The sequence below is a fragment of the Mesoplodon densirostris genome, chromosome 1, assembly GCF_025265405.1.
Source record: "Mesoplodon densirostris isolate mMesDen1 chromosome 1, mMesDen1 primary haplotype, whole genome shotgun sequence".
Lineage (NCBI taxonomy): Eukaryota > Metazoa > Chordata > Mammalia > Artiodactyla > Ziphiidae > Mesoplodon > Mesoplodon densirostris.
The window spans coordinates 6,579,693-6,592,404 of NC_082661.1; the positions used below are offsets into that span (position 1 = coordinate 6,579,693).

At 43.0% G+C, this 12,712-nt stretch overlaps 1 protein-coding gene across 2 annotated transcripts in view; it reads right to left on the bottom strand.

The window, feature by feature from the left end:
• Positions 1-164: 164 nt before the first annotated feature.
• FANK1 (fibronectin type III and ankyrin repeat domains 1) overlaps positions 165-12,712 on the bottom strand; it is a 135,016-nt gene continuing 122,468 nt past the window's right edge. The window contains exons 4-11 of one of the 2 annotated variants that reach the window (XM_060098418.1): positions 9,407-9,488; positions 8,313-8,387; positions 7,384-7,449; positions 4,264-4,429; positions 1,147-1,290; positions 554-631; positions 420-464; positions 165-314 (exon numbers count right to left, since the gene is read on the bottom strand). In XM_060098418.1, coding sequence (XP_059954401.1) covers positions 213-314; positions 420-464; positions 554-631; positions 1,147-1,290; positions 4,264-4,429; positions 7,384-7,449; positions 8,313-8,387; positions 9,407-9,488 — 758 coding nt within the window. In that variant the 3' untranslated portion in view covers positions 165-212. Of the gene's footprint in view, positions 465-553; positions 632-1,146; positions 1,291-4,263; positions 4,430-7,383; positions 7,450-8,312; positions 8,388-9,406; positions 9,489-12,712 lie in introns of both variants that reach the window. The other variant, XM_060098419.1, reaches the window with a different exon arrangement.

A 12,712-nucleotide genomic window follows, 5' to 3' on the forward strand; every position in this document is an offset into this window, starting at 1 on the left:
AAAGGCCCAAGCACAAGAAAAGATCCCCGTTCTGCAGACGCCCGATGACGACACCACCACCACGCGTACTTAGGTAAAAAGATGTATTTCAAAGTGAAAACAGTCGTATGTTACAAAAGTACTGTGACTCTTCACTAAATAATTAATCAAATGTACAACCCTCAAAGATGCAGAATTTCGCCTCTCTAGTTCAAGTCCCGTTTTGCTTCGTTTCACTTGGCTTTCGGAGGGAGGTAAGAGGTGCCCGGGTCAGCGAATGGATGACTTCTTCGGCATTGCTTTTTTTTCATTTCTTCTAATAAGGAGACTACATTCTAGATAAACAAAAACAGGTGCATGTAATCCAAGGTTTGGGTTTTTTTGTGTTTTTTTTTAAGTGCTGCAAAATGAGCCTCAAAGGGCAGAAAGAACATCCCAACCTTTCTGTCAAAAACTCTGGCCATTTCTAGGACACCTTTGCCAAACTGAAAGAGAAAACGAGAAAAATTCTTTTGTATCTATGTTCTCTCCTCCTCGCCAGGAAAAATCCTTCGATGGAGATGAAGTTACATACCTCATTTTTCACACTTGTGTCTGCCCCTTTGTCAAGAAGTAACTGGACTAATTCTTCATGGTTATTCAGCACGGCCACCTAGGAAACAAACAGTGGGGTGAGCGGAAGGGGGTGCCTGGTGGGACAGGTCCAGGACACCCCCCAGCAGCGTGCTCAAGAGTCAGAGCTGTCTGGGGCCGCTGTGGCTTTGCAGGATGGGTGCGTGGACCTCACTGCACCACGACGGCAGCTGCCAGGAAAAAGGAAAGGAAATCTGCTTTCCTCCATGTAGGATAACCTGACAAATCCTAGGCCAAACCAGGACAGAGAACAGCACTTCTTTGTTTTTAATCCTGAAATGGCCCCAGGGACCGGGGTTGGTAATCCTTCAAGAAAGTTATCAAAAGACAACAAAAATACTAGAGTGACTCCCCCCACCAAAAAAATGCTATGGTGACATTGCCATATCTTAATTCACAGGCCCATAGGGAATACACACGCGACCAAAACCCAGTGCTCTTATGTGGCTGCCCTCGCAAGAATTTCTGTTACAGGGCCAGCTCTGACCTTAATTCCACCTGTCAAGCCAGGCTGCTGTGTGTAGCAAGGCATACCATGAGAGGGGTCTTCCCGTCTTTGTCTTTCACGTTCACATCCGCGCCTGCGTCGATCAGCAGAGAGGCGACCTTCTGGTTCCCTGAGACCGCAGAGACTCTCATGAGCGGGGTCCACCCCGAGCCAGCGTCCGTGGCGTCCACCTGGAGAGCCACAGGGAGAGTGGCTCTTAGCCCACTTTCTTTTCCTGAAAATCACTCATCAGAAACTTATAAAGAAATGTCTACTTGCCCAAATTCCCCCGATTTAGATAGCAGTCCTTCTAGACCTGGTGAGAGTTGATTGGACTGTGCTGATTTCATTCACATTTACACAGTGAGCAGCTGTGTTTGGACCACTTTAGAGGGTGCTGAGAGGCCCCTCCCCACCCACTGGCATCTTCATTTACATTTTGTTCAAATGGAAAAAAGATGGGACAGGAAAATGAAATATAATCACCTTCTCCTTGGCCCCATGTGAGCCCTGCCTTATTTCCTCGTGCCTAACTTTCCTCGTCTGGTTTTTAAAGAGTGTCTGCTGCTTACTTTTTTTTTTTTTTTTTTTTCTGTACGCGGGCCTCTCATTGCTGTGGCCTCTCCCGTTGTGGAGCACAGGCTCCGGGCGCACAGGCTCAGCGGCCATGGCTCACAGGCCCAGCCGCTCCGCGGCATGTGGGATCCTCCCGGACCGGGGCACGAATCCGTGTCCCCTGCATCGGCAGGCGGACTCTCAACAACTGCGCCACCAGGGAAGCCCTGCTGCTTACTTTTAAGTGTCTTTGTAAGCAGCTTTAAATCCCTTCTGGAACAAGACAGTAATATAAACACCCACCCTGATATTTACCAATAGGTACTAATTTTAAGCAGGAGAACTACAGCTGGAGTAAATACAAAGCAACCAGATCTCTTTCATGAAATCCAGTCTGAAAAGTTAGCCAACCTAACGCCTTGTCCAAAATGTAGTTTGCCTGGTAGTAAGATGGGCCATTTCTAATCATCTGCCTGACACTAAGATCCTTCAATTTCATGCTTTTTAAGACATAGTCTAGAATAATAAAATGTAGATACTGCCTCCTCCGATCCCAACAGAGACCTCATCCATCCATGAAGAGTGGTACTGAAGTAGACATATACACGTGTGCACAGACGGATGCATGGATGCACACACAGGTCTCATTCAGAAGAATTACTTACAGAAGAATTACTCAGAGCCATCTGCAGCCTTAGTATGAAGCATCAGACCTGAGTAACAAACAAGGAACTGCCAATAGGGCCTTAGGACCTTGCAGGTGATTTGTGTGTATGAGATTAGCCACTGTAACACCGTTAAGATGTGCAGCTCTTCCTCTTGCAAATAACAAATAACCTTTGGGCAGCAAGCTCCATTATATTTAAATAATAATAAAATAACCACCTCGTTCCACAAGGTACTTTATGCATTTTCAAGGCACTTCCACACACATTTTCTCTTTTGGTCCTGAGGGTTAAACAGGGGTAGCCATTTTTATTCCTGGTTTATAAATGTTTAAACCAAATCTCAGAGAAGTCGAATACCTTCCCTGAGGTCACATGGCTCATTAAACGTAGAAATGGCTCCCCATGCAAATAACTCGCTCTCAGTATAGATCATTCGATTTGAGAAGAGGGTGACAATGCCCCACTTTGCTCCCAGATCCAACCCACTGTCTTCCAAAGCATCAGATCAACCACCTGCCAAGAGCAGAGAGGGACTCGTGTTGACATCATCTACCAGCCACCTGCCAGCCACACAGAAATCTTTTGTGGACACATTTATGGAGTTCCAGTGCTACAGAAAAAGATGGAATTCACCCCAAATGAGTGTGTCCATAACTAAAGCCCAGAGAGCCTACACTTCCAAAATTCCAGTATTAAATGTTGATGGCAGAGACATGCCCTTCCTTCAGCAAAGGTCAAACTTCATTTTCAGCTACAGACTTTTACTGGGTCCAAAGCATGAGCAGAATTCATCATAAACCAAACAAGAGGAATGTGGCTGTCACCACCACCCAAGGCAGGTGTGGGCCCAGACCACCAAGGCGCGAAGGCTGATCCTTCTGACCTTTTGTGCGTGTGTCTAAAACAAAACAAGAAATGTAATAAAAGGGATTTATCTTGATTGAGGTTCTTCCTTCAAGGGGCCCTCTTCTCAGGCCACTCAAAGCAGCAGCAGGAACCAGTGAGATCCCACAACTTAAGCCTTGCTTTTGCTCAATCACACTTCAGAGACAAACTAGGAAAAATCTACAGACATCTTCCGGGAGACATAGCTCTTCTTCATTTGAGGTTTTTTTCCAGGTCATCAGTTTAATTTCTCAGTAGTCTACACCATCTGGCAATCACAATTAGGAGAGAATTTTGTTCATCATTCCTTATTTCTATGCCCTGAAATTTTTATTTAACTTCTTTGAAGTCTTGAACTAAAGTTTTCAAAGTTAGCAGCAGTTACCCTAATGGAGCTAATTCTATTTGCCCATCTTCAAATATCTTTAGAAGTCCAAACAACTCTACTTCTATTTGCCAAGTAGAGTTTGCGCTTTCTGATGACATGAAACCAGAAGCAAACCAACATGCCTGCATCAAAGCAAAGACACGAGAGCTGGAATGCTCTATTCTTGATGTTTGCTCTTTGGAAGTTTTTTTTTAATGACTAATCTTTAAAGCAAACCAAGAATAAACATAATCTAATTCTAAAATCAATAAGCAGCACTATGGCTGTAAGAGTTCTGAACATCTTGGTGCGTCCAGCACCTATGACAGTATCTGGTGTGTTGCAGAGGCACCATCAAGCTTTGTTGGCGTAGGGAATGAACAAAGGAATAAACAAAGTAGAAGCAGCATCAGGTCCAGCTCTGGATTCAGCACTGTTTCTTTTTCCCCCACACGAGATGAACCTCCATGGCAATTTGAAGCCTCACTATCATAACAATTCTATAATGATCTTTTTTTTTCCCAAGGCTTCAGGAACTTTCTTGCTCATAAGTCAGAGAACTTTCTCCAGCCTTTCTAGGTTCAACTAATCAAAAGACATCCACATGAGGCCCTGCTTGTCCTAAACCCCTATGGAACAGCATTTAGGTTCTTAACTCTACGTGTGTAGTTAACAAGGACAATCCATACCTCACAGCCGTCCTTTATCATCCACTCAATCACATTGCAGTGGCCTCCATCTGCAGCCCAGTGCAGAGCTGTACAGCCTCCTAGGTCTCTAGTGTCCCAAGAAGCACCATGTCTTCGGAGGTATTTCACAACATCTAGGTGTCCTGCGTAGCACGCAAGCATTAGACTGCAACACACAGCAGAACAAGCATTTGGCTATAAGTGGGGTCTCCACACTCAGGTCTACATTTACCCTCCCTGGCTTAAACCTAAGAGAGAAATCCTACTTTGGGTGGAAAAGCCATGAAAATTATTCACATAAAATGTGTCTATCAGCTGATGAATAGACACATTGTGGTATATCCATACAATGGAATATAATTTGGCCGTAAGAAGGAAATGAAGTACTGATATATGCTACAATGTAGATGAACTTGAAAACATTATGCTAAATAAAAGCCAGACACAAAAGGCCACATAGTATGATTTCATTTATATGAAATGTCCAGAATAGACAAATCCATAGAGACAGAACTAGCAGGTTAGTGGTTGCTGAAGCTGGAAGGAGGAGATGGTAAGTGACTGCTAATGAATATAAGGCTTCTTTCTGTGTTGATGAAAATCCTCTGGATTTATACAGTGATGGTGGTTATACAACTTTGTTCATACATTTTTAAACACTGAATTGTACATTATAGCAGAATGAATTTTATGGTATGTGAATTATACCTCCAAAAAATGAATAATCACTGTAATAGAGTAAAATGTTGGATTTAAAAACATCTACCAGTCCATGATGATATTCAAAAAAGAAAAAGAAAAAAATCTCATTGGACACTAATAGAGATAACTATTAAACCAATTCCTTACTCTAAATATTGGTACTTAAATAAACATTTATGTTGTCTTTATAGAATACACTGTAGTCCATCCCCAGTTGATGAGGGAAAGCTCTTGTTAACAGAAGACTACACAGCTAATAAATATAGGAGGAATCATGGAATTAGAAAATCACTTTTTGGCAAGTCTCAATTAAATAATTGATTCAGGCAAGGATCACAGTAGATGCTAAAATTTTGGATGAAAGTTTAATGGAGAACAGGATATTCACACTGTACTGAATTTCTAACCCATAGATTATTTTCTAATTGCAATGGGAAGCTATATCTTTACAGAGGAAAGATTTAGCTGTTACACCCTCACCAAAGGATCAGAACTGGAATCACCAACTGTGGGGCAACCTGCATCACAGGCCTGACAGAGGCAAACTGAAGTCACAACACCAGCTCTGAAGTGCTCTTGCTAAGAATGTTAACTTGAATCCAATCAAGCCTTTAAACCTAATTTTAACTTTATTGGAAATAATGAACAAGTTAAATGCCTCCTTCACACCTAGGAGACAACTGAGCAGATGAAGAACATAGGGCATCCTCTAAGATAATTGATCCCGTCTCCTCAAAAGTCATTGCTATAAGAAAAAATTTTTTAAATAAATAAAGAGACAGAGGACCAGTTACACACACACAGGCTTTCACCTTCAGTCTACTGATGGGAAGTATTAAGAAATTTCCTAATCTAGACATCCTTACCCTCCTGCATGATCCCTTAGCTAGGATGGAAGAGATACATAAATGTCTTCAAATAAAGACATACAAATAGCTTTCTTTCTATCAGATTTTATCGATAAGGCTATCCTCTGTAGCTTTCCAGTTTCCTCTCTGCTGTGGAAAAGTTCAAGGTTATTACCAGTACCTAGAAAATCTGAACAAGCTCATTGGTAGAACAGAAAAACCACAGAACCTATTTTGGAGGTGATCATTTAATAAATTTTCTAATTTCTTGTATGGATATTGGCTATTTTGGATGTTCTACTTGTTGAGTTGATTTTGATGGTTTACATTTTCTCTAAAAAAGTACCCATTTCAATGATTTGATCAAATCTATTTTAGATGCAAGTGTACCACTTTCTTTTCATGCTTAAATTTGCTCTATACTGTTAAGAATCCTTTCAGATTTCTAATTTTTTCTTTCCTCTGAGATTTACAAAATTGTTCCATTTTATTGTGTAGCTTTTGTTTAAGAGGTAGCTCTTACATTTCTCAACAATCTTTATTTTATAATCAATTTCTACTTTTTAAAAATTCTTCTCTTTCATACCTCTCAAGTTTTTCTTTTTCCTTTTTAAAATGGCACTAACATTTTTTCAAACTTCTTGAATTGATGGCTTAGTTCCAAAAATACCTAAGAGTTATTTGAAAAATGACTGTTTAAACTTATAAGTGATTTTTTCAATGTTACTAAAATCTATTGCTGCACTATGTCCAGAGAGTGTGGTAGGTAGGCTTTCTGATTTTAGAAATTGATGTTCTCTTTGTGGCCTACCATATTTGATCAGTGTTTCGTAGCTACTCCTTACATACTAGTTTGCAGTGCATAAACCTTTGATCGGCATGCATCACGTGACTATAAGCTCCTTGAGCAAAGGCTTTGCATTTTATTCACTGTTCTACCCATGTGCCAAGCACAGAGCCTGGCATGTGGTAGTCATTCAATAAATATTGGTTGATTTGAATTAATTAATTAAACTTAATTACTAGATTAGTGATTATGTTTATGTCTTTCTAAAACATTCTCTCATCCTTGTAAGAACAAGTTTCCAAGTATCATGTTCTTTCCACGAACTTCTCCTGCGAGGCACTCAGCCCTTTCACCTCAGGGAAGTAACTGGGTTGTATCTTTGTGAATGCCTTTTGCTTCCTTGGAAACACCGAAGACTTCTAGTTAACAGAGTCAGGCGAAATGCAATGCGAGCCCTTAGGGAGGTACAAAGTGCCACAGGCACTTACAACCAAATGCCCAGCACACAACTGCTTCAATAACTATCACTTACAGGGCGCTTAGTGTCTGCTGGGCTCAGGCTAGGGAAGGCAGACGCATTATAATGGATATCCCCCAAAATACCCTGTTGAATGGAAGAATAAGTGGACGAGTGAATAAGCCAGTTTCTGAGTTGCCACTGTTCCTTTGAGACCTATCACCTCTCAGTACTGTCAAAAGAAACAAGAAAATATTTGGGTAAATCAAAAACCCAAGCCTAGTAACACAAGTATGGGAACAGTTTAGGGCACGTTCCATACCTACCTGTCCTTGCCACTTCCATTCTGCAGATTCACATCTGTGCCGTTAGAAACGAGGATGTTCACAAGCCTAAACAAGACAAATTTCAGAGTCGCTGGATAAGCAGCTTAGATGAATAGGAACCCACGATTACCCAGTACAAATGAACGACTCTATATTTAAGACCTGTCCTGGCAACTCTCTCTTCTCCATCTTCAGAGGCAGCTGGCTTTAAAGGCAGGGCATTACTAAACCAAGAAACTGCCTCTCCACACCAAAACAAAAAACAAAAAACAAAAACAGGTTTTTACCCTTTACATGAATTAGTCATTGAAAACAAAAAACCATACCACATGAAACAAATTAGACTATGAAACTAACTCACTCTCACTTTAATGCCCATTGGAAATACATTTTCAAATGGTAGAATCTAATGAAAATCCATTTCTATTTCTTTTAAAATGGCATTTTAGTAGTTAAAATATAAATATGTTGGAAAAAATAAGCTCTTAGTATTGATGTGTATCTCCGTGAGGAGTAGAGAAAATAGATTGTGTCAGTGGAAATTATATCTGAGCAACCTATCAGGGAAATTTGTTTTCTAGAATGAATATCCCTCCCCTTTCTTTTTTTAAAAGAAATTCACATTCCAATACCCAGTTTTCCCAGGACATATAAAATACCTTGCAAAATGTAATTAAAATGGCTACCTCTCTTCCTTATCACGTGATTATACATTTGTATACCCTCTCCTGCATGTTGTGCAACTTTATGATAAAAGCAGCTGAGCTTCTGTTCAGCCCCTACATGGCTCAGTTTGGGAAAGACAACTGAAACTGGGTTCCCCCCAACCCCCCACGGCCCTTCCCCTCCCGTCCCTGTCCTGAGAGGAGCCTTTGGGAGGAGCGAGGGGCTCAACCCCTCCCTAAGGGATGCAGAGGGAAGCGCCATACCTGGTGTATCCCCTCTGGGCAGCGACCATCAGAGCGGTAAAGCCAAACTTATTGGGAACATCAACCTTCACGCTGCTTGGGGGAAACAGAGAGGGAAAAAAAGAGATGAACGTGCCCACACGGCTCCCTGTGGATTCACAGCTGACTTCTCTTTCAGGGCACAGGTGGTTAAAATGGTTCATTTTCCTGAAAATTCCAGTTCCTTCTGCGCCATTAAGTTTTTGTTGTCTTAGACTGCCCTGCCTAATGTTTTAAGGGATTCAAATTCACAAGAAGAGGAAATTGCTGTAATTTCACTTAAAATAGGCATTTCCTTCCATTCAGAACCATTATGTAATCTGCTAAAATCCTCTATGAAGAGCACGGCCCCTCTAAACTAGCGGGGGACACAGTGGCTTCACTGCAGGCTCTCAGCTCCACCCAACACGAGCCTGGTCCCTACCGCACCCACTGGGCAAAAAGCACTGCTGCTCAAAGAAGAAAGCTCAGCTCTTCGATAGCAGCTTAGAAGCTGTGGCGTTTTTCGGGAACCTTCTCCAACTTACAGAGCCTCAATTCACACATGACTTGTCTTCCAAGGCACTCAACACTATCAATTCAAAAACGATCTAGATAACGTTGTCCTCTTTTCATTTGGGAGACAGCTTCAAGTACCTCATTGGTGGCAACTGTATTCAACATTTTCCCTCTAGGGTTTTATCAGCCTTTTGAGTTAGAAACAGCTGATTTAGTGATTCCTTAATTTCATCAGGAATTAGACGCAGGCATTTAGGGGCAAAATTTGCCTAAATGCTACGGCATATAAGCAAGAGTCATAAGTTATTTCTGGGAAGAATATGACACCCAGACTTGTCATATCTGTTTTCAATGTTCATTAAATAATGACAAAATATACCATTTACATGGGGCTGTCTACGGTCATCTCTATGAGCCATGCTGCACTCACACCAGTCACCTGAGATCAATTTTGGAGCCAGTTTCAAAGCCGTGGGAAATTTTAGGAAAATAAAGTTAAGCTGCATGAACGCATTTCTAAACGCTTACTGGGCATTTAAAAAAAAAATTTAAGTTTTTAAAAGGCAGAGCTCTCTCACCCTCCTTGTAGTATTCGAAGCAGCAAATCTTCATCGTTCACGTTGACAGCTCTATGCAAGTGTTCACTACTTATGGGTTCTCCTGAAGAAAGTAGATGGAAAGCAGTCATCAAAAATATAATGAAGGAAGGTTCCTTCCAGCTCTATTCCTCCTGTGGCCTTGAATGGAAGTTCATGTTCACCTTCAAGAAGGCACTTGGCAATTCCGCTGAGTATCTCTTACATGACATACTCCACTCCTCCTTTTACTGAAAATAAACCTTGTTTTCACATATTAAGAGAAGAACATTTAGATTGTCCTAAAGGCTTGGGACATTTTCAAGTTATAAAAGTACCGCTGTGTGGATGTTATTTTGATATTTGAAAATAATCCTTTCAGCTTTCAGAAGACATAATAAATGTCTCTTACGAGCAAGGGAAATCTCCACCATTGTCACGATGTGCTGGTTTTGTTTGCCAAGGAGTCACTAAACTATGTGAGCAACAAACGAAAAAAGACAGATTGCTTTAACATTGGAAATGCACGATTTCAGTCCTTCCCAGGAACATAACATTCACGTTGGCCTTGCCTCCTGTGAGCCTGTGGAGGCAGAAGGGCTCATACCCAGAGAGGTAGAACACGGTGAGAAAGCCTGATTGTGGGAGCGAGCCTGCCAAGTGGGGAAGAGCAGGCGAGGGATTCTGAGCAACAGTAAAGGAACAATGGGAAGAGGGTCAGCTCTTCGTGCATTAACTCCTCATGGAAGAGAACGGGGCACAAGTCCAAAAATGAGCAGTGTGTGAGCTCAGGAGCAAGTGAAAGAAGCCCGTCCAACAGGATGTTTATTTCATGGCTTCCTTTGGTTCACCTTCCAGGACGTTCTGACTTTTTGGATGATTAGGATTAAGTTTAAATGAAATAATACAAGTCAAGGGCTAGACTAGCACCTGTACGTCGTTAGTATCTGTTGTCAAGGTGATACTAACAGAGCGGCAGCTGCCCTGGTCCCAGGCAGCCCACCTTTCTCTCCCGCCTGGTGTCCAGTCCCCTCCCACACTTAGCACACTACCGGCCTTCACAGGCATTGAGCTGATAATCCCTGGCTTCAGCCATCTCAAAAGGGCTCATTCATTTATTCAACAAATGCATTTCATTTTTTGTGGGTGGTGGGGTTTTTTGGCCGCACCATGTGAGATCTTAATTCCCTGACCAGGGATCAAACCCGTGCCCCCCAGCAAATGTTCATGTATAGCTTACAGGCCTAGTCTTGACACCGGGAGCCCCAGAGAGGAGACACACATGTCCCTCTCTTGCCCTTCACACTGCAGGGCCCACTTTCAGCTGTTACTATTCTCAGCCCTGAAAGAAAACATCCCCTCCACCCTGTCCTCCCACCGCACCCCAGACTACCCCCTGGGGCTCCCCCCACCCCTTAACCTCCCTCTTTCAGTCTGGCCTGCAGAGATCCCTGGCCATCTCAGCCAGAGGGGAAGTAAAATTCCCAGTCCTGCTCCTCATGGTGGAAAAACTCTGGGACGCCAGTTCCCAGGCACAGGAGCCAATTTTCTCCTGGTTTCCTTGGAGGATTTTTCGCTGGACAAAGTACAAACCGGGAAACAGTGGGGCAAAAGAATGAAGGGATCCCTGTCGGAGTGACCTTTCGCTGATACCCTTTTCTTCTGTTCTGGTCAAAATAAATTCAAGCCAAGTTAAAATTGTTTTGAAAGAACAATTCTGTCTGCTTGGGCTTGCCAATCTCCTCAAGATGTCTGAGCTACGTTATACTTCCTTTTCATCATTCCACACATAGTTTTAGACCAAAAGCCTCGAAGACATGTATCCTGATAACCCACCAGAGGACAAGGCCCACGGCAGTCCCTGACCTTCTGAGGGAGGTCATGTGTTTCACGAGGGGCTATGGGAGGGGGCAGGGTTTTGCCCCCTGGAGGACATTTGGTAAAGTCTAGTGACATTTTCGGTCGTCACAACTTAAGGATTGGTACCACTGGCATCTAGTGGCTGGAGGCCAGGGATACCTCTAAACATCCTACAGACACGGGGCAGCCCCAGTCACCAACCGTGCAGACGCTGAGAACCCCTGCACTAGAGTCATACGGACTTAACATGACCCATACTTTAGCGGGCAAATGAAACCCATGGAAAGTTCCTCTTCCCTCTCGCTTCCCAGAAAGGAGGAGAAGGATGGTGTGGTGGGAAAGTCTCCATTATCCCACCAAACGGCACCTACTTCTGTGACTCTCAAACATCAATTGCCACTAAAAACACCAAAATAGGGGCTTCCCTGGTGGCACAGTGGTTGAGAGTCCGTCTGCCGAGGCAGGGGACACGGGTTCGTGCCCCGGTCTGGGAAGATCCCACATGCCGCAGAGCGGCTGGGCCCGTGAGCCATGGCCACTGAGCCTGCATGTCTGGAGCCTGTGCTCCTCAACGCGAAAGGCCACAGCACTGAGAGGCCCACATACCACAAAAAATAAATAAATAAATAAAACCATTTAAAAAAATAAAATAAAAACACCAAAATAAGTGATTTGCACAGAATCATCTAGAAGAACATAGGAAGTTCATCCTATTTCTACTGAATTTTAAAGTATGGTATCCTAACTAGATCCAATTAACTAAGCTGTCTCTAGAACTTCACATGATGCTTTTAATCTCCTTCAGACCACAAAACAGGGCCAGAAAGGCTGAGTGAGTTGTCCAAGGTCACCCAGATAGGAGGGGGCAACATCAGAGCTCAAAGGGAGGTCTTCCAAAAGGCCACACTCCTTCATTTGGGGCTTAATAGATGTCGAGGTAGCTGACCAATCCATTCTATGCTTCCACTCTTACTAAATTTTGTATACAAGCAGACATCTTAAATACACACACATGAGCCCCCAGCCCCCGCAAAGTGCCAAGTGCAAGGGGAGGCCTAAAGCTTAGAAAGCTTCAGAAAAGTGCTAACTTCTTCTTGGGATTTGAGGGAAAGCTCTAAAAGCACACGCAGCACCCAGCACATTATGCCCTGACCACCTCATCATCCCTCTTACCTGCCCAGCATGGCTCTCCCGGTACGGGCACTTCCCATCCTACCCAGGGAGCTCTGCATCGTGCAAATATCAGAAAACAGAATAAGTTCATTTCGTGCTTAGAAGCTTGAGGACCGTGCATAGCAGAGACCAGGGTATCTTGATATTATGATATAATTTCAATAAATGTATTGCCTATTCCAGTTTCTGCGAGAGGTCATCAGCGCTCTCCCAACTTATTCTGAGATCAAAGGGACGTCTCAGGGAAGAGAGGGAAAACAACATAATGGTTCATCA